This window comes from Cygnus olor, chromosome 1 (assembly GCF_009769625.2).
Source record: "Cygnus olor isolate bCygOlo1 chromosome 1, bCygOlo1.pri.v2, whole genome shotgun sequence".
Classification (NCBI taxonomy): domain Eukaryota; kingdom Metazoa; phylum Chordata; class Aves; order Anseriformes; family Anatidae; genus Cygnus; species Cygnus olor.
In genome coordinates this window covers 77,654,429-77,682,421 of record NC_049169.1, presented here as the reverse complement: position 1 = coordinate 77,682,421, position 27,993 = coordinate 77,654,429, and the positions used below count along the sequence as shown (strand labels likewise).

The following is a 27,993-nucleotide window of genomic DNA, read 5'->3' as shown; positions in this document are numbered from 1 at the left end:
TAGAGTAGCTCAGATAAGCTGGAGTCTGGGACTTAGCAGCTTTTGTCAGGATGGAAGGGTGCTGGTGGAGAAATACTGAGAAGCTTGCATTGTTCAGCTGTCACTGTAGCACTTGTTAGGCAAGTCCTCTGGTCACAAGAGCTTTTGTTCTGGCGTACTTAATTAGAATTGTATGAGTTTCCCTTGGCCAGCTTGATATTAAGATGTAGAAGGCTCACACTTGTTATGGGAACATGAGGTTTCAGCAGCCGCTTGTTATCGATATGGATTGATGAGACTAGAAGTAGCCATCATATTCTGCTGACCTGAAGGTGAAGTTCCAAAGTTCATCATGCTAGCTCTCCTTATGCTTGGGTGATACACAGCATGAGAGGAAAATAAAAGTTAAAAATTTAATTCCCTTTGACCTTCAATCATGTTATTGTGTCTACAGTTTCTTAAACCTTGAGTACAGAATGTGCCAAAAGAGACATATTGGTATGAGTTCCAGGCTAGATTTAAAGGTTTTCGTGCGTGGGCTGAAGTCTGATCATGCAGTGTCATTGGACCTTAGTGTTTGTGCTTTCATTTTAGTGAGAGTCAGAAACTGAATCCTGAGGGATTTCAGATTTTTTCAGGGACCACTTGTGGGTGAACAAAGTCTCTAAGAATTAAGAGTTAAATATCTGTATGTGTCCTAATGGAATATGTAAGTGTCACTCTTCCCATTACATCAGTAATGGGAAGCATGGAAATAATGAGATGGACCAGAAAACAGCTTCTTATGTTATTTCCTGAGAAGTTTGCCAAAGCTTCACAGAGGTTTTCAGTCTCTCTGGAGTTTTATGGACTCCACTGGAGGGGGAGTTTTACAGACCACACCCATTTTTATCATAAAAATCAAAGAATTAAAAGATTTAACATCTATTCAGTTGTTTCTACTACTTCATTCCATTAAATGGGCGCTTCCATATAACGGAGCAAACTCCAAAATAAATTAATTCAGTGCTTTTCTACTCTCAGCTCTCCACATGTATTTTGTTTACAAATAAGGGCCCTCTCCTCCACACACTCTAACATACCCTTTTTGTACCTTCCCAGTTGAACAAACATGCATTTTTTTTTAAGCATATAAATTATCCAGCTTATAGCAATAGGGGTGTAGGCACTTCTGTTAGTTTAAAGTGGATAGGACTCACTATTGAGAACACTAGGAGGAGTCTGACCAGAGCAAAACTCACTTTTCTGGTTTGAAACAAATCAAATTTGCTCTGATTCAATGAGGTTCAAGACGTTCTAGATCAAAATTGGGCCAATTTCTATGTAGTTGGTTGGAATTAGGTTTCCCTACAGGTCTAGGAAGTTTGATTGAACTTTTCTGCAGTCTTTGACTGCAGTAATAACAAGAGATGTTCAAGAAGAGGGAGATCCATGTGGGTTAAAGCCAGAGAAATTGTACATGTGAGTTGGAGCCATCCATAGTTTTTGCCATGTATTATGCTGGTGGGAAGGTGAGCTGGTACCCCATATTGATACCATGACTTCACAATAGAATCCTGTAAGACAAGGTAGAACTTGTTAGTTTTCTGAAGATCTTTGCTGGTGAGCATGTAAGGCAATAAACATGAAGAAAAATTGAATGAAAAGTAAATGGATTCATGTTCAACTCTGGTAGGACTTGTTTAAAAGTTTTCTGTGGTAGAGAAACACTTCAGCTAGAAAGCTAGCACCGCAGAAGGACTGACATTCTTTTCCCCCCAAATAATAACCTTATTCTACTTTCTTCACCTCCAAAAAATAAAACAAAAATAACTGTTTTAGCTGAATAAAGAGGCCATGTCATATCCTATTAACACTTCCTGGTAAGGAAAATTGCAAAGGGAAATATTCCTTCACAAACATTCTAGGAATCAATTTGTTTTAGTTTAGCTCGTGGAATAAGTACGTTTTCTTCTGCAGCTTGGATGTTCTGTCCACCACCAGTCCCTCCATTTCAATTTTCTTCTTCTACCCGTACTTCCTCCATTATGTATTCTTTTCAGGGAGGCTTGGCACAAGGGAAGCAGCTCAGATGCAGTCCTCAGTTCGCCTTTAAGGCACAAATGTCACATTCTTTCATCTCTACCCAAACTGGAAGAGAGTAGCTGTGGCTTTCTGAGCCTGTGAAAGTGAGCTGTGTTGAATGTTGTGTATGATGGACTAAGAGTTTGTCAGTCTCTGTTTCCTGTGCCTTTTTCCAGACCCTTTCACTAGGTAATACAACTCAGTTCAAAAAGTAAATTACGTTTTTGAATGAGTTGAGTGGATGTCATTGAGCTCCAGTACACATCAGATAACCAAGGAACAATGTTAATTTGTACTTTCAAGGACTGCAGATGCAATTGGATGGTTCTCCAGGCTCAGGAATATTCTTTATGTTAGTGGCGAAACACTAGAAGGAACACTTTTCTCATCTTACTATTTGATATTGTCATTAACAAATGAATATATCCATAGAAGACCTTTAGGAAGTGCACTGGCAAAAATATCCAGATGATTTTTTTCAATTTATTTCTGTTGTTTTATTTATTATTGTCTCCTCACCCAAACTGTACTTTGGTAGTATGACTCCGGTGCTATTGGGAGGTGATTATCACCTTTCTGCTACCTCTCAGGGGGGACTTCAGAATTTTAGACTCTTTATGACAGCTTCTCACAAGAGTTTCTAGAGCAGGCTGCTTGCTGTGCTCTACATGTACTGCAAAATACCTATTTCTCTACTTTATTCCTGAAGGAAAGGAGAGCCAGTTCATGGAGGGATCTTATAATCATCGAGATATAAGATATCAACATTCAAGTGAGCAAATTCACGTTCTCAAAATAAGAAATATAGTTGACCTTAATGTTTCTACCATGAGCTCTGCTCTTAACTTCAGGAGAAACAGTTTTCAGATTTGAAGTAATTAATTCAGTATGGGACGTAAAGCAGGCACGGAGTTTTCCTGACTTAATTCCCTATTGAATACAGCAACTTAAAATGCAAACAGAAAATCTATAAATAAAATTGGAGAAAGAGTCACTTAAGGAGATGTGTATAAAATAGTGAAATGCCTTAATTATAGCTCGGTAATCTGAAATATATAGAACCTTATTTACAGTAATTCTGCTGGCAATGTTTGCTTATTAACTACTCTAGTCACTTAATGGATAACAATGAATGATTATATACAATATCAGTTAAGTGAAGCAATGTAATATGAAATAAGTATTTTGTCAAATGGCCACTCACAGAATTTTGCTCTCTCAAATGGGAAAATATACTTACTGAAGTCAGGTGCTCAGAGTTAGTTGCCAAAAATTTGGATAAATCGAAAAATAAGCTCTCGGGAAACATACTTTTGGTAAACAAATAGGCAGCAGTGAGTTTTCTCCTACAAATATATAATGTCTGTGCCACTTTGCTGTTTTCAAGCTTCTAAATTGGAAAAGCCGTACTGGTATAGAAGTTTCCATGTGGAACCCTCATACAAACATTTCATCTTCGTTACAGAATAGTCAATTTGTGATAAAGGGACAGCAGTTTACAAAACAAATGCCTATTCTTCTTGAGTTACACAGCCCTGTTGTTTGTTGGTCTTCTGCATTACCACTGCCTGACTATATTCTCCTTACTAAGTACGGTGTCAAAGGTATGTCCTTACTTCAAAGAAAATAAATTTTTACCTTTTTTCGAATAGAAGAAGCTCTGTTGGCATAAGAATAAGTAATAGTACTGGCAGCAAGAATGACATTATATTCTGTTGCTGCACAGCAAATTAACTCTAGGAATAAATTGTTGATTTTTTTTTGTATGTACAATATTAATTGCTTCCATTGAAGGGGACACCATTCATCTGTAACATTTCATCCAACAAGCTTTTTCCAGAAGACATTATCAAGTTTCCTCTCCAATATGCATTCCATATAGTCACTCTATTTCAGTTACTGTCGTATGGTGTGAACATGGTATATATGGAAATGTAGGCCACTTGGGCAGTTTTCCAGTTAAAAACTCTTCATTTGTAAAGAGCAGGCAATCTTAAACACACAATGATTTTTTATCACAGAAACTAACAGATCTTATTAGCCTCTGATACGAAGTGTCTATTGATAAGTTCCTACAGTTGCATCCTGTAGAAAGATTGTCTCCTTGCTAAGGCATAGGACAAAGGAGACATGAGGTCTAGGCTTTAATCAAGAGTTTCCTACAGACTTCCTGTGTGACCAGGAATGGTCAGTTATATCACAGGTGCTGATTCTCACCTTGCTAACATTTGAATAGCATTATCCACTGATAGAATTAAAGAATGCTTTTGAGGGAACACTGAATTTATTAGAATTTTTAGAGTGCTGTACCATGGTTATTGATTGTCTTTCCCATAAAAGCTAATATAAATAACGAATAGCTAGCTGCACTTTACCTAAAATGATTTCCTACCCATCAAAATTAGTTTCTAACAAAACTCAGAGCTACCACAAATTGGTAGCACATTTCTTACTTTATCCACTGTTTTCTAAGCAAAGCAATCATTATTTTGAATGTACTGCATTGATGATAGAAGCCTTTATTAGTCCAGATACAGACTTAGAAGTCATTCAGTTTTTCAGTGACCTGGACTCCAGCCTTGCTTCTGGGTGCCAAGGATCCCCAGTTGGTCATACCATGGAAGTTCCAAATAAGAAAAGAACTAGTGCATTCAGCCTGGCATAGGCAGAGTGGTTCTGTTGACTACAGTGAGATTATTCTAGGGAATAAGAGCTGTGGGGCTAGAACCAGGGAGATCAGCTACCAGAATCATATTTTATGGAGACTTGTGGTTACTGATTCTAAAAGTAGTGTTTTTCTAATATGAGAGAGATGGTGGTTACAAGACTGTGTTTGTAACTTGCATGCAAGAAGCGTATAAATGAAGCCTTGTTCTGTTTGTGAATGCTTTACAGTTTTTCTAATGAGAACTTGTTTTTCTTAACGTTTCTTTCTAAGGAAGTATCATATTTTCTAAGGCTAGAGAGACTATTAGATTGTCTAGTCTGACCAAACAAGATGTGGAATATTATTCGGCATAATCAATTTTTTGTTTAAAGTTCATCTTCCAGAAACACTTCTGATCTTGACTAAAATATCAAGAGACAGAATCCACTGTTTCTTTAGGCAGTTCCTCCAAGTGTTACCGACACCCTCTGCTTAAAAGGAGCATATTACTTATCTATTAATTTGACCAGTCTTAACTTTTAAGTATTTATTGTTCTTTCTTGATTCATGGCTTATTTACATCTCTTCTTCCCCTAGACTCAATGCTGAGGGAAGCTAGGATGGGAGTTTTCAAAGGAAAAGCTGGTTACTGTGGCCACGCAAAAGAACAGTTTAGCTTTTCAACATTTAGTACATCCGCTCTAGTCCCTGTGTGGCCCACAATTTTGGGGAAAATTCATCCAGCTTGCTATTTTTCAGTCGGTCAATAAAGGAAACGCTAGTTCAAGTGAGGTCCTCTGCCAGAAGGAGTCTCATTGAACTTATGCACACCTCAGTGCTGACAGCCAGGGCAATTTTTGGGGGAACATTAGAGTGATAAAGATATACAGTAGGTAGAACAGTAATAATTATCCAACTCTATTCATAATTCTAAAGAACAAAATTAAATAAAAATAAATAAAATAGGTGCATCTCAGGATCTGAAGCTATATTGACATTATGTGAAAATAACACAATGTGAAAGCTAGCAAACTCAAGCAATGAACTGAGTAAAATTTAGTTTCCAGTGGGTTCTTTGTGCTAGGTTTTAAGGGGACTTTTAAATTTGTGTTCATGTATTGTCTTTCTTTTCTGAAATTCTCCCAGTTGGTGCAAACAAATGGCACTTAAAAGTCTTTGCTGAAGTTTTGAATGTACAAATTAGTGTGTCCCTTTGAAGTGTTGGACTGGGAATCTTTCAAGGAAACTCAGACACAGAAAAGATGAACACTTGGCATGTGTACCTTTTAAATATATAATGAAGAGAGAGATGAAGAACGTTTTTTTTGCATATCCATAAAGAATTGCTACCTATCACTGATGACAGCATCTTTAATTTCTGTAGTTATCTTTTTTCCTACATTGCCACTACTTTTAAAAACCTGTCTTACAGTAGGACGGGTCAAATGTTCGTTTTAAGTGAATTCTTTTTTCTAATTTTTTATTAACTCTTTAAATTAAAAAAAAAAAAAACCACAAAACTGAACAGATCCAAAATTAATTCTTTCTGCCATAATCACTTTGCATGCCTTATATAAGCATTAAATTTGAGGTAAAGAAAATTAAATTTGTATTCTGAATGAGAGATCTCAATTTATACCATTTTTTCCCCCAGATTATGCAAAAATCAAGGCTATCAAGGCTGTGAAGACAGAACAGGGCCATTCATGTGTGTATTTTTAATGATGGGTCTCAGAATGACACAAAAATTGAAGTGTTGACTCAGTCAACAGCTCAAACATTTAAGCACAGTGTTTTGGAAATTCATTACTGTGGTAACTCCACTAAAGAATTAGTTTGTATCAGAAACAAACTCATGCAGTAACTGATTCAGTTTCCAGTACAACCCCTCTCCCTCTCCCTCTCCCTCTCCCTCTCCCTCTCCCTCTCCCTCTCCCTCTCCCTCTCCCTCTCCCTCTCCCTCTCCCTCTCCCTCTCCCTCTCCCTCTCCCTCTCCCTCTCCCTCTCCCTCTCCCTCTCCCTCTCCCTCTCCCTCTCCCTCTCCCTCTCCCTCCCCCGTTTTTTGTTTTTGTTTTTTTAAGAACAGCTCTTAATCTCTAGTGTTCACTAATAAAAATATTTTAATAAGAGATAATACAGTAAAACAAATGTCTATAGGTGCTTGAATCAACTATCTCTGCCTATGTAATTGCTAACACTTTGTTCAATCCTTTTTAAAATTGCTATTAAATCTCATTCTCATTTTCTGTATTAATAGGACAAGAATTCATTTTTAGTATACCCTTAAAGCAGTAATGAGCATTGTTAACATGTAGCAACAATGCCCAAGGGGAAAGTTTTCAAAGCTGGTCTAACCTTAAGGCTTTACTATTGATGTACTGCAGAGTCATCAGGCCAAGAGCTGTTAGAGCTAGTCCATTTGGAGAGTTCAGCTGAATATTTCGGTTTAATATATTGGAAGAATTATAAATGGTTTCGGTAGTGACCTAGGAAGAAGTGGGGATTTTTGTTTAATAGCTTAGGAACAGAGGGGCAATATTCTGAAAATAACTTTACCTCTTGCTCATTTTAAAGTGTATCGTATTGTGCTTTTGTTCTGATGATTTTGCTTCCATACAGATTTTCATAAGAGGTTAATGAGAAAACATTAACAAGGCATGCAATATTGCACATGGGCAGGAGAGCTGAAACATAGTTATTTAGTTATAAACAAACAGTAGATGTTATTTTTTAATTGTTTTTTTCAGAAGCCTAGTTCTGCCTTCTTGAAGACATATTCTGCTTTTAATAAGATAGGTAATATTATCCTTATTTTATTTGTTATGTGTAGTAGAAATAAACTTGTCTAGTAGTAGTGCTTCACTGGTTTCAGCCAACACTGACTTCAACTAAATGCCCTAGTCACATTAAATGAGTCCAGACAGAGCCTATAGATTGATTGTACGAATTGTAGTGCAGGAAAATGACCTCCTTGAGTGCTAGCATTTCAGAATGGGTCTTTAGGTTGGCTGTAGGTTGTATAAGTGGCTTGAGGAGTCTGTGTCTGGTGTACATACTAAGAGGCTCAAGAATAGTGTATTAAAGCAGTGATATGCAATAACTTCATTTTCATTTCACTTTTTGTGATCTTGGTTTCATTACTGTGAAAAGTATAAGGTTACGTTTTAGATGATGGTTAGGCATTTCAAGAGAGACTGATTCCTACAGTCTGTTGAAATTCTGCCAGTGAAGCAGAGGTAGAAATGTTCTTTTGTTTGAGTTTGTTTTGTCTGTGAAATGAATGCATAGATTGCTGTCATTTAGCCATCTTGATTCACAGCACTTGGTCACACCGTTGCCCTTTCCTTGGGTATAAGCTAAAGGTCATCATGTCCTAAAACAGCTAAATATGAACAGACAAGCTCAATAGTGTCAAAGCTCAAAAATATTGACAGTCTAAGAAATGCACTGCATGTTGTATGTTTCTGTCCATTTTTTTTAAATGGTTGGGAATATAGAAGCAATTCTGTTGGTTAAGTTGAAATCGGACCTTTGCAATTCCATGAGATAGATGTTTTTCATGTTCGAGCTGGGCCTGATGTTGCTTTTCAGTAGAATACCTGGTTTGTGTTGTAGGAAGGGACTTTTTAAGAGGGCATTCTCACAAGGGACCTCTTATAAGATTTCATTTAATGTTTGCTTTAAACTTGCCAAATCAATTAAATAGACGTGAGATGTTGAACCTGATAGCAGGAGGACTAAGTTTGTACAAATCAAGAATGAAGTCTTTATAGGTTTTCTTCCACCTCTCTTTCCAGATTACTCCACTCAACTCTCTTGTAAGAAATCTGTCTTGAGGTATATTCCCTGAACTGAGAAAAAGGCATGATTTGAAAATCCATATATTCCGCATACCACCTAAGATATGGCTTTCTCCTGGGCTATTGCATGGGGAAATTATTTCCCCATGCTTATTGAGTCATCGTCTTGTTTGCATATGTTGTCAAAAAGCTGGTTGACGATAATACTGTAAGGAGGAATGATTCCTTCCAGCACATTTCTCAGTGGCCACTGGATGTGTGTTAGATGGTAATGATTCTTGGACACCATGTTGTGAATGTATTTTGTATAATTAGCGCTTGTGATTCATTCTTTGGACCTAAACTGAAGGCTCAGAGCTGTTTGAGGTAGAGATTTCCCTTGCTTTTCAAGGTAGGGATTCTGTTTGAAAATTCTTCCCCAAAGGCTTACAGACATTTCTGGGAGTCTCTGTCATCTACCAGCCAGTCCCTATATGGGCCTGTCAGTGATCTCCAGTTGGTTCAGGACTGCTAAGTGTCCAAACTGACTTCTGTTGTTTTTTACCTTTACTTCGGTTGTCTGATACCTAATTTGTAGATTCTCAACAAGCTCGAACCTTTCCTGCTCAATGGCTTTTCTGCTTTCGTCTTTTTTTCTCTAGTTGCCTCAATTTGTTTTGTTGGTTCTTGTATAGGGAGCAAAAGAAAGGCAAAACTTGATCCACTCTATCATGACCAGAGTCCAATTATGTTGTGCTGTTCCCTAGCCATGTATCCTATTTTTTAAACAACTGTTGCCCTTCTTATATATTAATTCATACATAATGCTGGCTTACTTTTCCTTGAACTGCCTGCTGCAGATCTTCTCTGGTTCACACAAACCCTTGTTCTTTTCTCCCTGGTGGATTTAGTCTTCTTTTGAAAGAATGAATGGATATGAACTTCAGCTGATAAATACATTCATTTGAATCTGTGACTGATTTGTGACTGGATTGTTTTTGATGACTTTTATCTGTAGTTGATTTGCATCTATTTGGCTCTGACTGGCTGGGGGTAACACATGGAATAAATAAATAAATCTGAGAAGAGGCAGAGAGAGAACAGATGAATGGATGATAGGGAAGGAGAGTGAGACTAAACAGAAAGGGATGGATAAATGGTGATGAAGAAGTACAGAAAAATAAGGAACAAGCAGCGATCAAAGTAGAAAAAGAGAAATTAAAAGGATTCAAAACTGAAAAGAATAGGAATTCTGAAAAGAATAGAAAGAATGAGAAAGAAGTAAGGACCTGGCGCCTGATTACACTTACAGCAGCAGAAATTGGATGCTTTTAATTATGTGAAAGGGCTAGGATTGTTTACCAGTGAAGGGAAGAGTTTGTACAGGAAACCATGGGACAATGTCCAGGGTTGGGATGATGCACACCCTTACTCATTTCTTCACCCCTGAGTTGTCCCACACTCAGAACAGTAAATTTTCATTGGATCAAGTTAAGTCTTTGCTACAAGGCTTACATACTATCAACTCTCAGTAGCAGTGTTTCTCTACCTTTTGCACAGTAATATGTGGAATATTCTCTGTAAGTTTGATTATACTGAATCCTCATTTTACTCCTTCAAGTTTGCTGGGTTTGGTTAGCATACCATTGTGCCCTCCAGTCTGACCTTTGTTCTTTTATCAGCATATATAATTAATTAAAAAACAACAGCAAAACAACTAAATAACACTAACAAGACTGTCTTAGACTAGTCATATTGAAGGTCCCGTGTTTTTTCACATCTACTTTCATGTTTCTGCATGTTATCCCTTGTCATGTTGCATCTTAGACACTCTGTTGGCACCTGCAGGCACAGAGCACCATTGTGCAGTGTTACACATTACACATGTACTGCACAGTACAAATAATACATAGCATGAGTCTTTGAAACTGAGGCTGTGACCGAGGAATGAAAGTCTTTGTTATTACATTACCTGCTCTCCTAGGCATCTGACTTCTATTTGGCTTCACTTGAATTCCTCGCTATTCACAGAGCAACAACAATTGCTGCCCACCATATTTATTTTCTCCACTTTTTATTCAGAGGTCAGGGCAGCTTCCAGGCACTGACAGTTTGCCTGTTTTCTCTCTCCTTCTGACCACTATCCACTAAACTCTTACTATAGTGCTTAACTTTAAAGAGATGACTAATTATAAGTATTCACATGCTAATAATCAAATATGTGTTCAAAGTTCCTTGCTGGTTTGGTTTTGAAGGGAAAAAACATTCCCACTGCGTATCTGTTTTCTGTCACAAAAAGATATCTTAGTCTTGACTGGAACTTTTAGTTGTTAATGGATAGCACATCCCCACCAAAATTTATATATCTATATTGGCTGTATTGGTGCTCCAGGACCCAACTGAGAGTGGACTCTCACAATAAGTGCTAAAGAAAGTTTTGATGTTCCCTGCCCCAAACACCTTACAGCCTGTGCAAACAAGACAAAGACAAGACAAGCAAGATGAGGAAATGTAAAATGGCAGCACAGAGACTGATATCAAATATTATGTGAATTTCCAAGTGCTCAATGCATATTATTGTTGGAGATGCTGTAATAGCTGAGGCCTCTCAGGAAAGGAAAGATTGCCCAGTAGCTCGGGCAAGACATGAAGATTAGCTTTTGTTACTTGTTTTGAATCCCTGGACACACATGGAAGCTAGGACATTTCTCATGGTGATGTCTGTCATTTGTCCCCTGAGGAATGAATCACAAAAGGTGAGATGACAATTCTTGTCTTGAAATATGCCAGTGTGCTAAATAAAAAATATCCATCAGAAAGACAATATATGATCTACAGCAGGAGAAGTTTTTGGAGAGTTATTTATTGATGGTTTCTTTTTTTTTTTCCCTCCTCCTTCTCTTCTTTGTCTCTTTTCCTCGTGTGTGTTTTCTTCGTTTGTTTATTTTTACAGCAGTTGTATGCTGCCCAACTTGCTGCAATGCAAGTGTCTCCGGGAGGCAAGATACCTGGCATACCCCAGGGTAACCTTGGTGCTGCTGTATCGCCTACCAGCATCCACACAGACAAGAGCACAAACAGCCCTCCACCCAAAAGCAAGGTACTGTACCAGGCCTGGAGACACAGCATTCCTGACAATGCTGATACTTGCATGTATGTGTTTTTTTTTTGTTGTTGTCTGTGTGCCTCTCAGTTGCAGGCAGCTTTGTTTTCATGATACCTCTGTGAAATGAGAGTATTCTTAGTGGGTTCCTTTGCAGTGCCCTAGCTATGACACTGTTGTTTCCTCCATCTTCAGTAAAGGGTAGTGGGTGGAGGTGACAGCCCTCCCATGCCAGCACACAACTGTCATTTCCTTTCAGGGCACTAAACCATGGTCAGATTAGCAATCTGGAAAGCAGTGAGGCATCCTGGGGCCCACTGGGAGTTTATGGAGGAACTAGTCTCCAAAGCAATGTGTGTTGTGTTGTGTTGTAAACCATGCTGGGATCTGTTCATAAAGGGAAGGGGTCTGATGAGTAGTCTTGGCCGTAGCTGGGTAATCAGGTCTGCACTCATTGAAGAGGTCAAGGTAGCAGCTTGCAGTCACATCTGTGTAACGCTGCCACTGCATGACCAGTTAGAGCTAGAAAAAGACACAGTATGTCCAGTGGAAGAAGGTATGCTCAGCATAAGCCACAGCCAAGCAAAAGTAACCAGTCAAAATTGAATGGCACTTCTTAGTTGTTGCAAACCAGCTAGGCAGAATTCAGTTAAGGAATGCAGGGAAGAAGCAATTCCATTTGGGTGACATCAAGAGCTTGATAAAAATGTGCCCTTTCTTTTTGTTAGTGTCCTCTAGCATGCTGTCCATGTCCTTTATTGTGTCAGAAAAGATTCCTTGAATTGACAATGGTGTCTTGTTTTTTACCGTAACAGTAAAGCAGCACAGATTAAAAATAACCAGACAAATAAATAATACTATTGTCAACTCAGTGAGATACATGTCCAAAGGATAAAATAGATGGCGTGGAACCAGTGGTGGTTGTGTTAATGAATCAAGCTTTAGGTCTATGTTTTCTGCATTCTCTCCTCAGTAAAGACTTTCTGGCTTCTCAAACTTGATCCTTGGCTTGGCTTCTTCTTTTATATACTGTAGAGCTGGGATCACAAAGCCATGCAGTGCCTGATGATACTTTTTTTTTTTTCCCCAAACGTCATGTCTATGGTTAACAAGAGATTTTTGTGCGTTTTACAAGGGGGGCTTGTGTGTGGCTAGTGGCTTGCTAGATCCACTATGCTTAAAATCCCAATGTTGATTTTGGATCTTTGTGCACAAGCAGAATGTCTGGTGAGGTCTAAGGGGACACAGTGTTTATTCTGTGGCAATTGTGGAATTACAAGGTCTGCCATAACTACTGGTAACATCAAGCACAACCGTCTTACTGGCAGCTGTCAAGATCAGCCCTTGCGTTTTACTGCTTTTTCATATTTGTAGGTGTTCCAGTGCCTTTGGCTTGCAGTCCTGTAGGACACAAACATAACTTATATGCAAATTGCGGAAAGAAAAAAAGAGTGGGCCACAAGGAAAGGAAGGGGGCTCCAAAAGGCTGTAAAATTGTGCAGCATGAGCCCTGTGATGCATGCTGTTTTCAATCTGCTGTGTGCCAGTTGGAAGCTCAGAGAGAGAGCGAGAGAAAGAGAAAGGATAATGCTGAGAAATGATAGAGTGGCTGTGACCTCCAAGCTCAGCCTGGAAATCCAAGACATTGATTTCACTTAGCATTCCTGCTGAGAAATCCGGCGGAGTTCAGTTGTAATAAAAGAACAAGATTCTGTTCTAATGGTAATGGCGTATGACAGACATACCACTTTGTCTGTCCTCAGCACCAGAGAGAGGAGAATTGGAGAAAGGTCACCTGACCCGCCTGTGGTGTTGTGTGAATGCTATACTGAGCTTTGAACTCCAGCCTAGAAGCACAATTATTTATAATACTAAATGATAAAGGAACTTTTTTAGAGCCTACAGTAATTAGAATAAAGCTTATACAATAGTGCAGTGGCCTGGCGCGGAAAACACGCTGGCAAATCCCTCATAGTGGCAGAAACTGAAGCTTATATGTTGAAACTAAACACCTCTGTTTGTGTCTGTGTGGACCCTCCTTGGCTTTTTCAGAGCTTGTTTGTGTTCAGCATTTTCAAAAATATATTGTTTGCTGATATTTTTAAATTAATACATATTTTTAGCTGTTGTCGGGGCGTATCTGTCTGAATTTCAGAGCCTTTTCTTTTTTTTAAACCCCAGCAGCAACTTGGTTCATGAAGTTAGTTCATGGTAGTCTTTCTCACTGTTACCGCATGTCAGATCGCCACAGATGAACAGTTAATGCCTTAGACAAGCTTTTGATAGATGCTGTTTGCTGAATTTTTATTTTCAACCCACAGTTTACACTGGCACAGCTTTGGAAGTACACTCAAGTGTTTAGAGACAAGGAGACAGCCTTACCTGAGAGTGTGTCAAGCTCCTGGCAAACATCTAGGTCACTTCTGAAAAGCTATGTTTTTTCCTTCTTGTATAGTGTTAAAGTTAGTGTGCTGCTCTTTGCAAGGATTCTTCAAAGTCGGCTTCAGCAGCAGATGGAACAACTGCTGGCTCTAGAAATGCTGAGAAGCATCAGAGGGAGTTTGCCAAGGATCATCCTTTAAATCTAGTAAGACTTCAACACATCCCTGAAACTCCTCTAAGACCTTGGCAACTCCCATTTTGGCAAACCTTTTATCAGTGGCCCTCACCAGTGTTTGAACATTGTGCTGGCCAGACTAACCTGGCATCTTCTGTTGTCTCACTCGCCTTTCAGCAGATGTGACCTGGAACGGTCAAATTCACTTCCTAGGTTTCTGTACTATAACTTTTAGGAAACCATAAAGTAGAGATGCCATTATGCTGTGCTGTACACATTCTGTCAAGTTTTGGTTAGGAAACTGAGCTGGTGTCGTACATTCTTCCAAGAAGAAATCTCAGTGCCAGAAAAATTGATTTAAGAAACAGAGCTAGTGGAGCCTGTCCAAAAGAAAATGCGTGCGTCTTGCGGAAATGGATTTTAACACAGCTTCTTCTTGAGCAGTTTTAAAAACAGCCGGTATGCTAATCATACCATTCAAATTTACCAAGGCCTCCTCCACAACCCATTTGAAAGGCAACTGTCTTTTAAGTTTGCCAAATTGTGCTGGATTTCCAAAGTCTGTCTTAAGCACATTTTGCATTTGATCCTGTAAATGCTTGCATGCTGCTCAGCTGGGTGTTCAAGGTGGTGACGTGCTCCCAAATAAGTAGGAGAGGATGGGCACAGGTGAAGATAAAAAGTAGGCAGAATAACTTAACCAGCCAATCTTGTGATTAACTTCAAGCCTCTTGCTTGTACAAGACCACCCAAGAGGGGTTAAAAAAGCCCACAGTGTTGTAAGGAATATGTTTATCTGAACAGTGACCCCTACCGCAGTACCAGGATCCTCACTGACTAAGTGGCATCTTCATTGTCATCAGGTGAGGTCATCATGCTCTTGAATAAGCACAGCAATATCACCCTCGCTTGTAAACAGTCAGGGCTCTGTTCAATCCTGCTTTTGTTCCATGCTTTTTATGTTGCACATTTAAATATAGCATCTAGTGCTTATGTGATGTAATATCCTACCCCTTTCCATGTAACCTTTCAAGTACAGTAATTCTGGAATGAATTTTCAATGTAGCTTGTAAATGTAGCTAAATGATTCCCAGTATTTAATGGAGCACAGTGCATTGTCTGTAGCATCTGCTGAAAAACAGGAGCAGTTCAGTGTGAAATGTGTCAGGAGAGAATTCCTGGGCAAATTTCTTTTAACCTTGTTATGACCTCAGCCCTAACCCTACTCACAGTTGTGTCTCCGTCAATGGCAACAGCACACGGATTGTCCAAATCAATTTTTTTATTCTTTTCAAATACTTCTGGCAGTGACGTTACTATTTGCTCAGCAGTAGCACCTGGGAGTTGTGACAAGGAAAGGAAATGTGTTTCAGACAAGCCAGAAACAGCACTAAGCAGTTGGATATACACAATCAGATTCTCCTCGGCTGCAATATCCAGACTAATATCAGTATGAATCCTTAACCAAAGATGGTTTATTTTCACATTATCTGATCCCTCTGATCACCTAAGTAAACGCTGGTTTGAAAATTTTTCATGTCACCTATAGTCAGCAATTGAATCTCCTTTGAAAGACTTGGAGCTTGCCCCTCTACCACAGCACAGACTGGTCTTCAAATGGCCAGAGATTCTCCAGGGGGAGTTCTAATTTGAGAAATATCTTCTGGCAATGCTACAGTTGCTGCTACATGCACCAGCTGCCTCTTGCATCCTGCTTATAATGTAGGAAGGATAGAAGAGGGGCCTACAGTGTGCTTATTACTCCATTCTCACCCAGACAAGGCAAGCCTGGGTATGAAACTGAAACTGAGTCACTGTTGAGTTTCTTACCAACTACCTCCGATACCAGGGACAAAATAAAGAACAGGAATGTTTGGATATGGGACTGCTAATTCAGACACACCACAGGCTGTGTTAAGAAAAATAAGAAAACTATTCACTATGGGGAGCTGTTCGGAGATTTTTCTGTCCCAGTCAAAACTGGTGAGACTGTACTTTCCAGTTTCAGTGGGAAAGCTCTCTTGACTGAGGAAAAAAAATATGAAAAAAAGAAAAGAAAAAATCTAAAAGCAGGGAAGAAGAACATGTCCCTAAAATTGCCTAGTAATAAAAACGTCCATCTAGATGATATTTCTGATTCTACTTCATACAAACTGTTGACTTGAACTTCATTTTAGGTGATTACCCTAAGCAGCCCGGTTAGTTGAGTATATCTGTCTCACTTTCTCTAATTTCTCTCTTTCATATGATAATGCAGAATGTCAAAATTCATCCTGGTGAGATCTTGGGGAAAAAAATAAAATAGGCTCCGTTATGTACATAGCTGCATTGGCTTGCTTGCCACATGAAGCTATGACTGTTTCAGGAGTCTAGCCAATAAGGCTAGACATACAAATTCCTTGTACCCTCACAGTTTCCATTTCTGATCACATCGTTTTTCATGATTGAGCATGTTAAAGGAAAGTATTTAATTTCAGTTCTAAGGATGATAGGTAGGTTGCTGTTCAAATGAAGAAGGACATCAGTGTTTCCTTTCCCAACATTTCTTTTTATTTAATGTAATCAAGTATTTCCAAAAATACGAGCTAATAGTTCTTCACAGCACTGTGAAGTAGTTCAGCTATAGGGCAGACAGCTGTGTCTTTATAAGAAGACTGATCATTGCTGTGTGCAGGAGATCGAATGGTGTGACTGTTTGTGTTAGATGGGACCAAACTCTTTCTCTTGTCTGCAAAATGCCAGAGAGGAGAGGAACAACCTGTCTGAAAGTAGCCCATTGCACACATTACGTCTTGTATACTGAAAGCAATTACTGTCCTCCTTATTACCTTATTAGTTGAAGAGCTCAGCAGCTGCTGAATGCCTATCCAAGCAGCAGGAAATTAAGGCATTCTTACTTTCAGTAAAGGGAGTACTGGGGTATTTCAAAGTGAAGAACAAGAGTTATCACTAAGTAATGTAAGATGCACCATTCCTGGTACAATATGGGGGCTATGTTTACAGAAGTTTTATCTCAAAGATTTGCAAGGCTCTCTTATTTTTGAGAATTTCTGGTCTGGGCATAATTCTTTATACACCAGTGATTAAAAATAAAACCCACCTTGTAAATGGATCTATTAAGCTTTTCAGCACCAGAATAGCAGTTAGTGCTAGAATATAATCTATCACTACATTCAAAACATTATTCAGTGCTTGCATTTCTCAATCCCTTTGTCAGTCCATCAAACAGGTTAGAAATAGCTGCCGGATAATTAAGGAAAAGTTTATAGTATGGATGCAGTGATGTATAGGGAGCTGAAAACCTCATCTGCCTTATCTGTGTTAAGCTACTTGGTGCTGTGCTACTTCTTTAGCATGTGTCCATTCTTAATGTAGAGTTTGTAGCTAATTATCTCTTTACCTGGAAGCCTTTTTCCTTTGCTGCCCATGCTTTTAATCCCAAATAGCAAAATACAGAGTTGGTGACAGAATCTTTTGAGGCTGTTCTCCTCCTCTTTGCTCTCCTTTCTATACACAACATCCAGGCATATAAACAATGACTTTTTAAACCACTTGCCAGAGCACAATGAAGTGATGTGTGTTAATGGAACTTCTTAAGATGCTCTTCTAAAATAGCGAGTGTGTTCTGAACAATAAAAACAGCGTTAATAGCAGTATCTAAAAGTCAGCAGCAGTAACAGTAGGGACTTGCACAGCATTCTTTATGCCTTCCAACCCTCCCTACTTTCCTAAAAATAAATCAAATACATAGAGGGGCTTCTAGGGTGCTTTTTCAGATTAACTCTCCACAATTCTGTTTCCTGATATCATGTCTCTCTGGTTGGAGCCTGTCTCTCAAGCAGAGTTGCCAGCCAGTCAGCCCTTGTCAGACTCAGTCAGCGCTTTTTATAAAGAAAACTCAGAAGAAAACATAACAAAAAGAAAAGGGGGGAGGAAAAAACTCTGAAATCTGTGCTTGCAAAACAAAAGTGAGCCACACAAATTAAGCAACACCGCAACATTTCTGAAAGAGATCTTCAGAAATCAGACGGGGAACAACAGAGATGTAAAGCAAAATGGTAATGACAGACATGCAATGTGTGCTTCTTACTAGTTCATTCTTTGCTGCTAGTGCCTTCCTTTAGCTGGTATGAATAAATAAAGCATCCACTTTCTTCCAAGTGGGAAAGTTGGGTGGTAGGGTGGTAGCAGGTAGTTTTTACCGTTTTTGGTTAAATGAACCACAGCAGTGACTTAGCACTGAAGACCTAGGTATTACACCATGCACTGTTACTTTCAGCCCAGGTCAGTTTCAGAATCCCTCGGTGTTCAGGAGTGTTGGAACCTGACATTTGGTTTCAGCTCTGTGTCTTATTCTGTTACTTAGAAAACATCGACTTCTGCTGAGGCTGTATGACAGCGCTACCCATTTAGTGTCACTTGGAACAAAGCACCTGAATGAGAGGGCAGCATTTTGCAAGAAGAGACGGGGGAGTCTGAAACAAGAAAACACTGTCACAGATCTGAGCGTTTTTTTTGGTAGCATTTTTTAATGCTACCAAGATAGCTGTTGAGTTGATGTTGCCAGTTGGTCAAGCCATCCTAAAAACAGCAGTAAGAGGGTTTAAGGAGAGTGTAAAATCTGGAGCTGCATAATGTAACAGAGAAAAGTTAGATTTTTCTAGTTGCGGTGTTTTTTGTTAGTTATCCTCACCTTTTGGGCGGTTTCATTCAGTGGGAACAGTTGGAAACTACTTAGGAGAGGTTCTTTCTGCTGTGGAAGTGGAACCAACCATGAGGAGAAATATGAGAAGTTCAGCTTGGGATGTAGCATTCTTCTCTAGCGGCTGTCAGGTATCACAGTGGACATCTTTCACAGCACTGCAAAGATGAAGGATCAATACCAGCTCTAAGTTAAACACAGGTAACAAAACCAGCCAGTTACACCAGTATCACATTAATTTCTAGTTCCCTTCATAATATGAAATTCAAATAAAGTAGAAGTCAAAAGTCCTTTATTCCAGAGAATTATTTTTCTAGAATCTGTGCTGTTAGACTTCTCTAAATCAAGAAATACGTTTATTCCAGGATCACATATGCAAAAAAAATAGCACTGCAGCCATGTACTGACTTCATGGATCGGGAGACAGATTGAAATGGAGCAGAGGACTCTGCTTCTACCAGGTCGTTTTAGAAGGAAACCAGGTACTTCACTTAAGGAATGAAATCTTTCACAGCTTCAGCTATAAGCGTTTGGGTATTTTGTAGTATGTGTTTATAATTGAAAGTCAAGTACATAGGCTTCTTTGGCAGAGATGTGTACTGGACAGCAGTGTAGCCATCTTTTACCAAAAAGAGAACTTCTTTTCAACATAGAAAGTAAGTTTCTGAGTTGAATGACTCAAATTCTAATACGATCAGTCTAGCAGCTTTCAGAAGTTCCTTGCTTTGTCTGCAGAGGAGTGGTTTGCTTCCATGTTACATACTAGATTTGAAATTAGATCCTCTTGACGCATTCTGGCAGAATGCAATTCAAACTAAGCATCAAAGAAATAAATTTTGTGGTAAGTATTCCTGTACCCAGCGTTGATTGATCACCATTTAACAAGGGAGCTCTACAACTTCTTTTTTTTTTTTTTTAAATCTAAAACATTTTAATCTGTGAAGTTAGCTGTAGATAGCTGAAGAGAAACAATATGAGCAGCAGAATGATGAAGGAATCCATTTTATTTTCAAATTCAAAGAGGCAGTTTCTTACAGGTTAGTGTTAACTCTAGAATTGTATAAAGTGCTTGGCAAATATTTCACTGAAGTTTCTGAGAACAACACATTTGTTGTACAAAATACATTTTGAATTATTTAGTCTAAAATGAAATGATAGGAGCTGGGATTTCAGAGAAATTGTGTGTAAATCGACGCTTTAGAGTATACTCATTACTCAGAGCAGTATAACTACATCTTGTGATTTTATAATGTACAGTTTCCTTGAAGTCCTAGCTCCTGGAATCATATGAGTATGTAAGAACCCCATTTAAACAAAAAGCTTCAGGCTATCATGGCTGAAACTTATAGTTTGATATGAATGTATCTCAAAGGCTTAGAAAGCAGCTAACAAATAAAATGAATTTATAAGTTATTATTTTAATCAAGTGACATTAGTTTTCAGTCCAAAATCATAGAAGGCTTCATGTTGGCAGCTCTACTATGGCATAACCATTTCTCAGCAAAATTATGCTTGCATAGTATATCCTGGTGAAAATGCTTAAGTAGTGTCCAGAGAAAACATTTGAGAACATCCAAGGAACATTAGAGACAGGCAAATGGAGGCAACAAGCCTTTTTTTTTTTTTGATGTAATTTGAATGGAGCTAATACAAGAAACCAGTTAGAAAATTTTGATCTCAGTCATGTGCCTTTATTCACTAATGATGCCAAATGGCAAATTCAAATGTGTACTTTTAGTACTAATGAATTAGTTTAGTTTCTGTTCATTTATTTCATTTCAGTTGCTACATTTTTCCCTGCTGCTTTTAAAAGAAGGACAACCTAATGCCATGACTGGCATCTCTGGAAAAGAAAAATATTAAGAAAAAAAGACTTTAATAAAAGATTGTTCAGTATGTTGACATGCTGAGTGCATGGAGAAGACCTTGTCTCTTACAGCTTCTCAATTTCCAATCATGATGTTACAGAAAGAATATAACTTGGAGTGGTTCATAAGTTATTAGTTCTTCTTAAACTTTTTTTGAGTGGATGTGCCAACACCTGCTAGTAGATTTAAAATAAGGGGCCACTTCTAAGAGCTAAGTGTGTATGGAGATGTAACACATGGGTTCGTGCGGGCTTTCAGCTGACATGCCAGGCAGTGACACGTCACGTCATGAATCAGCCACATCGAGTTACGTGATTTCAGGCTAACAGAACACAACAGGAGTTACACAGTGACAAACACAACTCAGTGTGACATATCCACAGGAAAACTGGCAGAAAAAGCTTCTTAAAATTGAGTTTCAGGGGTACATTTATTCCTCTCCAAAATGCTCCAGAGAAAACTATGAAGCAGTGTAGCAGCAAAGGGAGGCATGTAGTGACAGAATGACTAAAGTCATTTTAATTCAGTGTCTGATTAGAAAGAAAACACATATATATATATAACAATTCTGGAGAGTGTTTTCTTATGTCACATTCTTGTGAATTTCTTTCTTTCCAAAGGTAGCTCTCTCAGGGCTGCAGTCATTCCAGGTCAGTGATTATTTTTATCTTTAGCCGTGCTAAGAGCTGTATAGACTTCAGGTTACTGCTGTAAGTTAATATATTTTGAGTTGAGCTCTCGGTTGTCTCAGTAAATCTTGAGTCCTTCCAGTCTGAACTCTGTTGCTGTTTCTGCTTTGCGTATGGATCAGAGTGACCCCTTTGTGCCTGTTTCTAATACTCAGAGTCTTCTCTGAAATTATCCTTTTTCCCTTTATGGATACTCCTATCTATCCTATTCTGATGTCCACTGAAAATAGAGTCAGCAATTAAAACACTGGGAAGAATTAATTAATTTCTGTTTGCTTATTATTCATTATAAATGTGCGGATAGCCTGTGCTTTCAGTATTCTCTATAAAAGGCACAGACCTAATTCAGGGTCAGGGAAATTCAACACACACATTTGGCTGAGAAATGCATGTCAAGTAGCATTTCATTTGTGATATCAGAAGTTAAAATGGTGTCACGTGACTGTTTGCCCGCTACATTTCATGTCTGGATGTACAGTTCTTCATTTCACAGCCTCAGTAATATGAATTTCTCTACACAAAGTGAGTCCTCCCAGTGAACTGCAGCTCGTAAGCAGGAAGATGTGGTGGTGTAATACCTGGGAGATTCACCAGTGTACCAAACAAGTTAAGTATACAGGGGCTAGTGTGTGAAAAAAGATGACGACCACAACATGTTGGCTAGCCAAAATTAGCTAGTGAGAAAATAGCACAGATATTCCAAGGCCTATAGGCCAGAACAAATTGAATAGATAACTTTTCTTCTGCCTTCATTTTAAAACAAGCAAGATGTTCCAATAGTTCCAGAAGTAGTGAAGCCAGGTTTCATTTGTGAAGTCTCACGGTGCTCAGACTCTGGCTGGAGACGCAGCGTACCTCTCTTTGGGGGATTCCCTGGTGTCTGTTAGAACATGAGTAAGCATTGGAGGCTTCTCCTGAGGTGAGAAGTTTGGAGCGTCCCCCTTCCCCACCCCACTGTATCTTCACACAAATGATATGGGACCTCTGAGGACTTCATTCCTTCATCAAACCTTATGAAGACTGGCCGGTGCTCTCAAAATACCCAGAGGTGAAGGCTGCCAAACATACATGTATGTGCACTGACCTTACGTGTACACCCACACACGTGCAACCCCCCTAATTTCGAAGCCAAAAGTAATCCCAAAGTTGGACAACTCTCAAGGGTTTTACAGGCATGACATCTAAAATTTCAAGTAGATGCAGGATGTCTTGCTACTGCTTTTTCTGTGCTGCTGTTCTTCATCCCCAAATGATCACAATTCAGTGCTGGGTTGAAGGATTCCCATGATAGTATCATTTGGGACTCAGTTTGTAAATTGCTCTGGGCTCAAACAGAAGAAGATAACGCTATATAAATATATGTTGTTACTGGTGAAGCGATGAAATTATCTTATACTTACCAAATACGCTAGTGTCTTGTCTTGATCATAATTAATCAGTGATATGCACATTGAGTCAGTGCTCTAGGATTCATGCCCAGAATAAGTCACAAAACATAGCAGCTTTAGTACGGGAGAAAAGGGAGGGGGAGAAGGTCTCTTTTTTTCCTCCTTTTCTTTCTTCTGGATAAGATATAAAAAGTGCCCAGAGCTGGCCCTCTTCAGAAATAGTGAATCAGCCTCTTGGAAATTTTTTTCAGATGTCAACTTTCCTCTCATACACTTCTGTGAAGACAAAGAATGTTTTAACATATGTATTGAAGTTATCATTAAAATAAAAGGAGATCTGTAGACATCAGCTATAAATCATCAAGAAATAGCTTGTGGGTAACCTTTGACACAATTGAACCTACTTGAAATGAGCTAGGGCTGGATTCATTGCCTTTAGTGAAGCCAGTAGGTGGACTAATGTCCCCTCCCCCCCTCTTTCCATATCTTTCAATGTTAGCTTCTGGGAGGTGAATGTGTTCTGGCTGAGTGATGGAAATGAATTTGGATGTGTTCTTAAATAGACATTTGTCTTATGTCTGAAAAGAATAGGCCAATCTTAATGGTGTGATGCTGGGGCTATTTGAAAGGTATTTTTTTAAGGCAGTTGTCTTCTTTCAGCTTTACAAAAACTATTTTAACCAATTGTTTAGGCTTGAGGAACAGCATGGAATATCTATTGTGTAGAGATGCATGCATGTTCTACAGAATTAACAGGAAAATAGTATACAAAAATCTGCCTAATTTTACATAATAGATTTTTGGCATTCTTGTGATCTGACTTCAAATCCATGCTGAGTTTCTACAGTATAACAGAAATACTAGTTAGCAGTTGTTAATTTTAATTTCTAAGATGCTAGGCTTTTAAAGGAGCTGAAAGTGTTCAGCATCTCATGGGGACAAACTATGAGTCTTACTAATGAATCCAGCAATTAGTGGTTCATTGTGCCTGCCAGCAATTTGGCCCTGATATCGGTCCTGATGGTGATTTCATTTTTGCTGTTGTGAATCAGGAATAGGATCTGAAGTCTATTCACCAAGGGGGGGTTCAATACTTCTTCAACACTGTTCTGCTTCTAATCTGCATTCAGTACTGACTGCAGCAAACAAAAAAAAATGGAAGTACAATATATTTCAATTTTAATTATGATTATTATGGTTGATTAATATGTTCATTGGGATAATTATATAACATCAATAGTACTTATTAAATTTAAAGGGTTTTAAATGGTAGTGTCCCTATGCAGTTAGATAAACATATATATGGTGTACGCCCACTTTGCATAGAAGAAACCCTTTTCATAGATGAAAGGATGTATTTCTCCAATCATATAAATAGAGAATTGAGACAAAAGAGGTGGCCCTTTACTTTCTGTAGGCATTTGCATGACTGCAAAACACTGACATTTATGTTTGGTAATATTTTATGATAACTTTTCAAAGATTTCAATGACCATGTGCAAAATAAAATTAGATAATGAGTGACTCATTCAAGTTCACAGAGAAAGTTGGAAAACCAGGAACCGAACCCAAGTCTCTTTGGGTCCCTGTGTATGACCCAAGTAGTGAGCAACAAAAAAAAGCATGAGTATGGCATAAGAATAGGAATGACCCTTCCCAGAAGTGAACTCTCAAGTAGTTAAGCCCCACATATGTGATTGTGAGTGTGATATAAATATTAAACAAATCTTGTTTTTGTGTGAGTGCAGTACTCCATGATGGAGCATGTGTTTGCTTTGAACATTCCTTACAGTGCATCAAACTCCCTCCAGTTTCTGGAACTGCTGATTAGATTTCGTCTTACTGCTAAAAGGAGGTGAAATGAAAAAAATACCCAGCAAGGCAGAGTTGTAAAATCATTTTGATTTTAGTGATCTGGGATGTTGTTAATAGCATGCAAGTATTAAAGACGGATGAATTTTGTGTTGATAGTTTCCCTTTGAAAAGCTATTATTTTGAAAAACAAGTTGTCAGGCAGGTCATATCTACAGTTACAAAACATATTTTGACATTTTCATACAGCTGTATGTATCTATAAATAAAAACAGTGCATTTTATCTTTGCACTGCTTATTTGTAGTGCTGCATATGTTCCTGCCTCTTGGTGAAAAATCCACCTAGACTACATAGAGAGAACCAAAGTCAGAGAAGGCACAGGTGGTTTTTGAAAAAGAAATTCTTAGCCCACTGTCAGTTGTCCAAGCTGTTTGAAATCTCTTTTATTTCAAGCTTTTTTGACTTGTTTCTTCTAAAGTTTTCAACAGCTGTTTTTTTTGTCTGTTTTGTTCAGTTTTGTCTTTTTTTTCCCCCTGAATCTTACAATCCGTGCAGCATTTTTGCTTCTCCTGCCTGACCACAGCAGGAGGAGGGGGCTGTTGGTAATTTGTTTTGATACGGTATGCTTTGGTCTGTATTCTTTTTGAAATTAATTCCTTTTGCAGGTGTGGGGTTAGAGGTGGTGGTGTGCTCCCAGCGAAGGTGTCATCCACCACAGAGAGGAGGTGGGAGGCTTTGATCAGTGTGGCTTCTGTTTTCTTGTTGTTCATTTAAAATGTACCAGTTTGTAATGCTGTTTGGCTTTGCAGGTCCTTGTTTATTTCCTTCCAAGTCCTTCCCCATCCTTTCAGGTTTTGTTGTTTTCATTGCTGTTCATTCTGCTTAACATTTACTGGGGATTATTTGCTGGAAGGTGACGACTCCAAGTTCAATTTAGGCAGCAAACAAAATCCAGTCTAATGTCTATCTCTGTTTTTTTAAGCAGCCTTTTTATGGTGGGACATTATTAAGGACAGGATACCACGTGTTGAGGCTTCTGGGTTTTATAAGGACAGAATTCTGTAGCAAGGACTTAAAAATCCAACCAAGACCCAAGCTACAAGGCATCATGCATGCTTCAGTGCATGGGCTACTTCAGTTTCTACCCAGCACGAGTTCAGGAATACATACCACAGATCAAACTATCTGATAGCTATCTACTTTTTCTTGCAACTTCTTTTGAAGCACCTGGATGTTTGGGGGAAGTTCAAGAAAGTATCCAAAAAACAAAGCAACCAATAAACAAAAAACAGCCCACCACCAAACATTGGCCTGAATTAGAATGGCAATTGCTCCATTCTTCCATGTGACTCAGCTGTTTACTCACTCTGTGAGATTAGACAAATCGCTTAGCCACTTTGTGCCTTTTTCTTCTCATTTGTAAAATAAGGCAGAAGCTGTCAGAGTAATTATGAGCTTTAATTAATTAATATTCACTTCAAGCACTGGAGAAGTGATTTTTTTTCCCTCTTGCCATGTATTTCAGGGGGGGCACTTTGGAAGAAACATTCTGTTTAGGAAGAACCTTTCTCCTCTTGTCCCCTGCAACTCCATGATTCTCTTTAATGGTTTTTACTTCTGATGAAGTAATTTACATGGTTAAAAGCATGAAAAATTAGTTGTTGGCTTCCCCTGAAGATTTGCAGTGTCTGTGTTGGTCCTTGCTGACCCATGCCTAAGTCACTCATCCTGCTTAGTGGCTGACTTGAGCCATTTTAGAGAAGCACTTCATTATTAGCATTATACCAAATAGAGAGGTACAGCAGTGATGTAAGAAGTACAGCTGGAAAATAATTATTAGAAGCAAAAAGCTAACTAAAGAACCCAAATTTGGCCTGAAGACTGGACTAGCAGAATCTCAAATGGCAAGCCTTTCTCTGCATTGGCTCTTGTATCTTTAGTCAATATGGACCCTTCTCACAAGCTTTGCTAAAGTTTTTGTTGTTGTGTTGTTGTTGTTTTGTATATGAGGCTACTGAGTTAAATTTTCACTCACTCAGAGATGCAGAAAAAGAAGGAGCTTTTCACTGTGAGGTGCAAGCAAATGCTGAAAGCCCTTTGTTCCTGCAATGTTGGTTCATGCTGTACTGAAAATCCGTGCACTGAGTCCTGAGCAGCTCTCACTTCAGCTTGTTTTGGCCTAGACGAAGGGCAAGTGCCCAAACAGCAGAATAATGTCAGTAGGAGTAAGCCAGTTATTTTTGTATGGATGAAAATGAATGTTTGAAGTTTGGATCTGATTTGGGATAAGCATCCATAAGTCATCAGGTTTCTCTAGAGGTGTAACTGAAAACTCATGATCAAGCAAAAATAGCCCAGAAATTTCATACCAACTACTTTCCTCAAACACATTGTGCTGTTTGTCTGTGGAGATTAACAGGAGACTTCACAAGGATGGTGGGTGTTTTGGCAGTCCAAAGCAAGCCAAAAGCTGCAAGTATGGTTTGGAGGATGCTTCTCTGAGGATTTTAGAAACTAAATGAATGATTTTTGAGTAAACACAAGTCTTCTCATTTTGCTAAGTTTTGTTCCCTGATGTATGCTGTTGGCCAAACAGCCAGCCTTGAGCTCCAGGAGACCCCAAAAGACTAGGTCCCAGTGTAGCACTTGTCTTTCCTGAGAAGTTTTTGGAGTTGCTTTTAGTGTTCTGTGTGCACAGTCCTGTCCAGATGGTATGCAATATCCAGATCATGGTTGGGTGTAGACTTCAAGGAGGAGTTACATAGCTCCCTACACAGATCTGGGGTTTAGGCTGCTCTGCAGCTGAAACTGCCCCCACACTCTTCCACATCTGAGTTAACTGGAGGACTAAAGCGATCCTAAGCTTATTTGGCATTTGGTCCTCTGTTATTTCTGCATCTGTATTCTGTGGCTCGGAGAATAGGGTGATGTTACAAAGTAATCACTGTACATCCAGAACAAAAGGTTGTGGGGAACAGAGGGAAACATATAGCTCCTAGGGCCTTCCATGTTTAGAGACAGGTCATTTTGCATGCTCCTCTTTTGTTCTTCCTGTCTGTTTGTGAATCCTGTGTACAAATTCTGGAAACAACAGTACCACACACAAAGGGAAAACCACCCAACAGCTCTTTTCTTTGACAACATGTGGACTAGGCAAAATCAAAACTTGGGGTTTCCAGGGCAGCAAATTAGTCTTTGTAACTGCAGACTTCTTTCCTTTCAGTTCGTCTTCCTGTAAAGAAAAATGAAAGGGGAAGAAATTAGGGATCTTTCTGAGAGGACAAAGTCCCTGGAGAATATCCTCAGTGAGAGCCCATAGTGTTGTAGAAAAGTGATGGGAAAAAAAATAAAAAAAAAAAAACTTGTGTCACCTGTATAACAGAACAGATGAAGTTTGTGTTCT

At 38.9% G+C, this 27,993-nt stretch overlaps 1 protein-coding gene across 10 annotated transcripts in view; it reads left to right on the top strand.

Annotated features, from left to right (window-relative positions):
• The window catches only part of SOX5 (SRY-box transcription factor 5), a 645,390-nt gene that overhangs the window by 574,649 nt on the left and 42,748 nt on the right, over window positions 1–27,993 (top strand). For all 10 annotated transcript variants that reach the window (XM_040565762.1, XM_040565757.1, XM_040565750.1 and 7 more), the window contains one exon: window positions 11,423–11,569. In XM_040565762.1, the coding sequence (XP_040421696.1) occupies window positions 11,423–11,569 (147 nt within the window). The remainder of the gene's footprint in view (window positions 1–11,422; window positions 11,570–27,993) is intronic.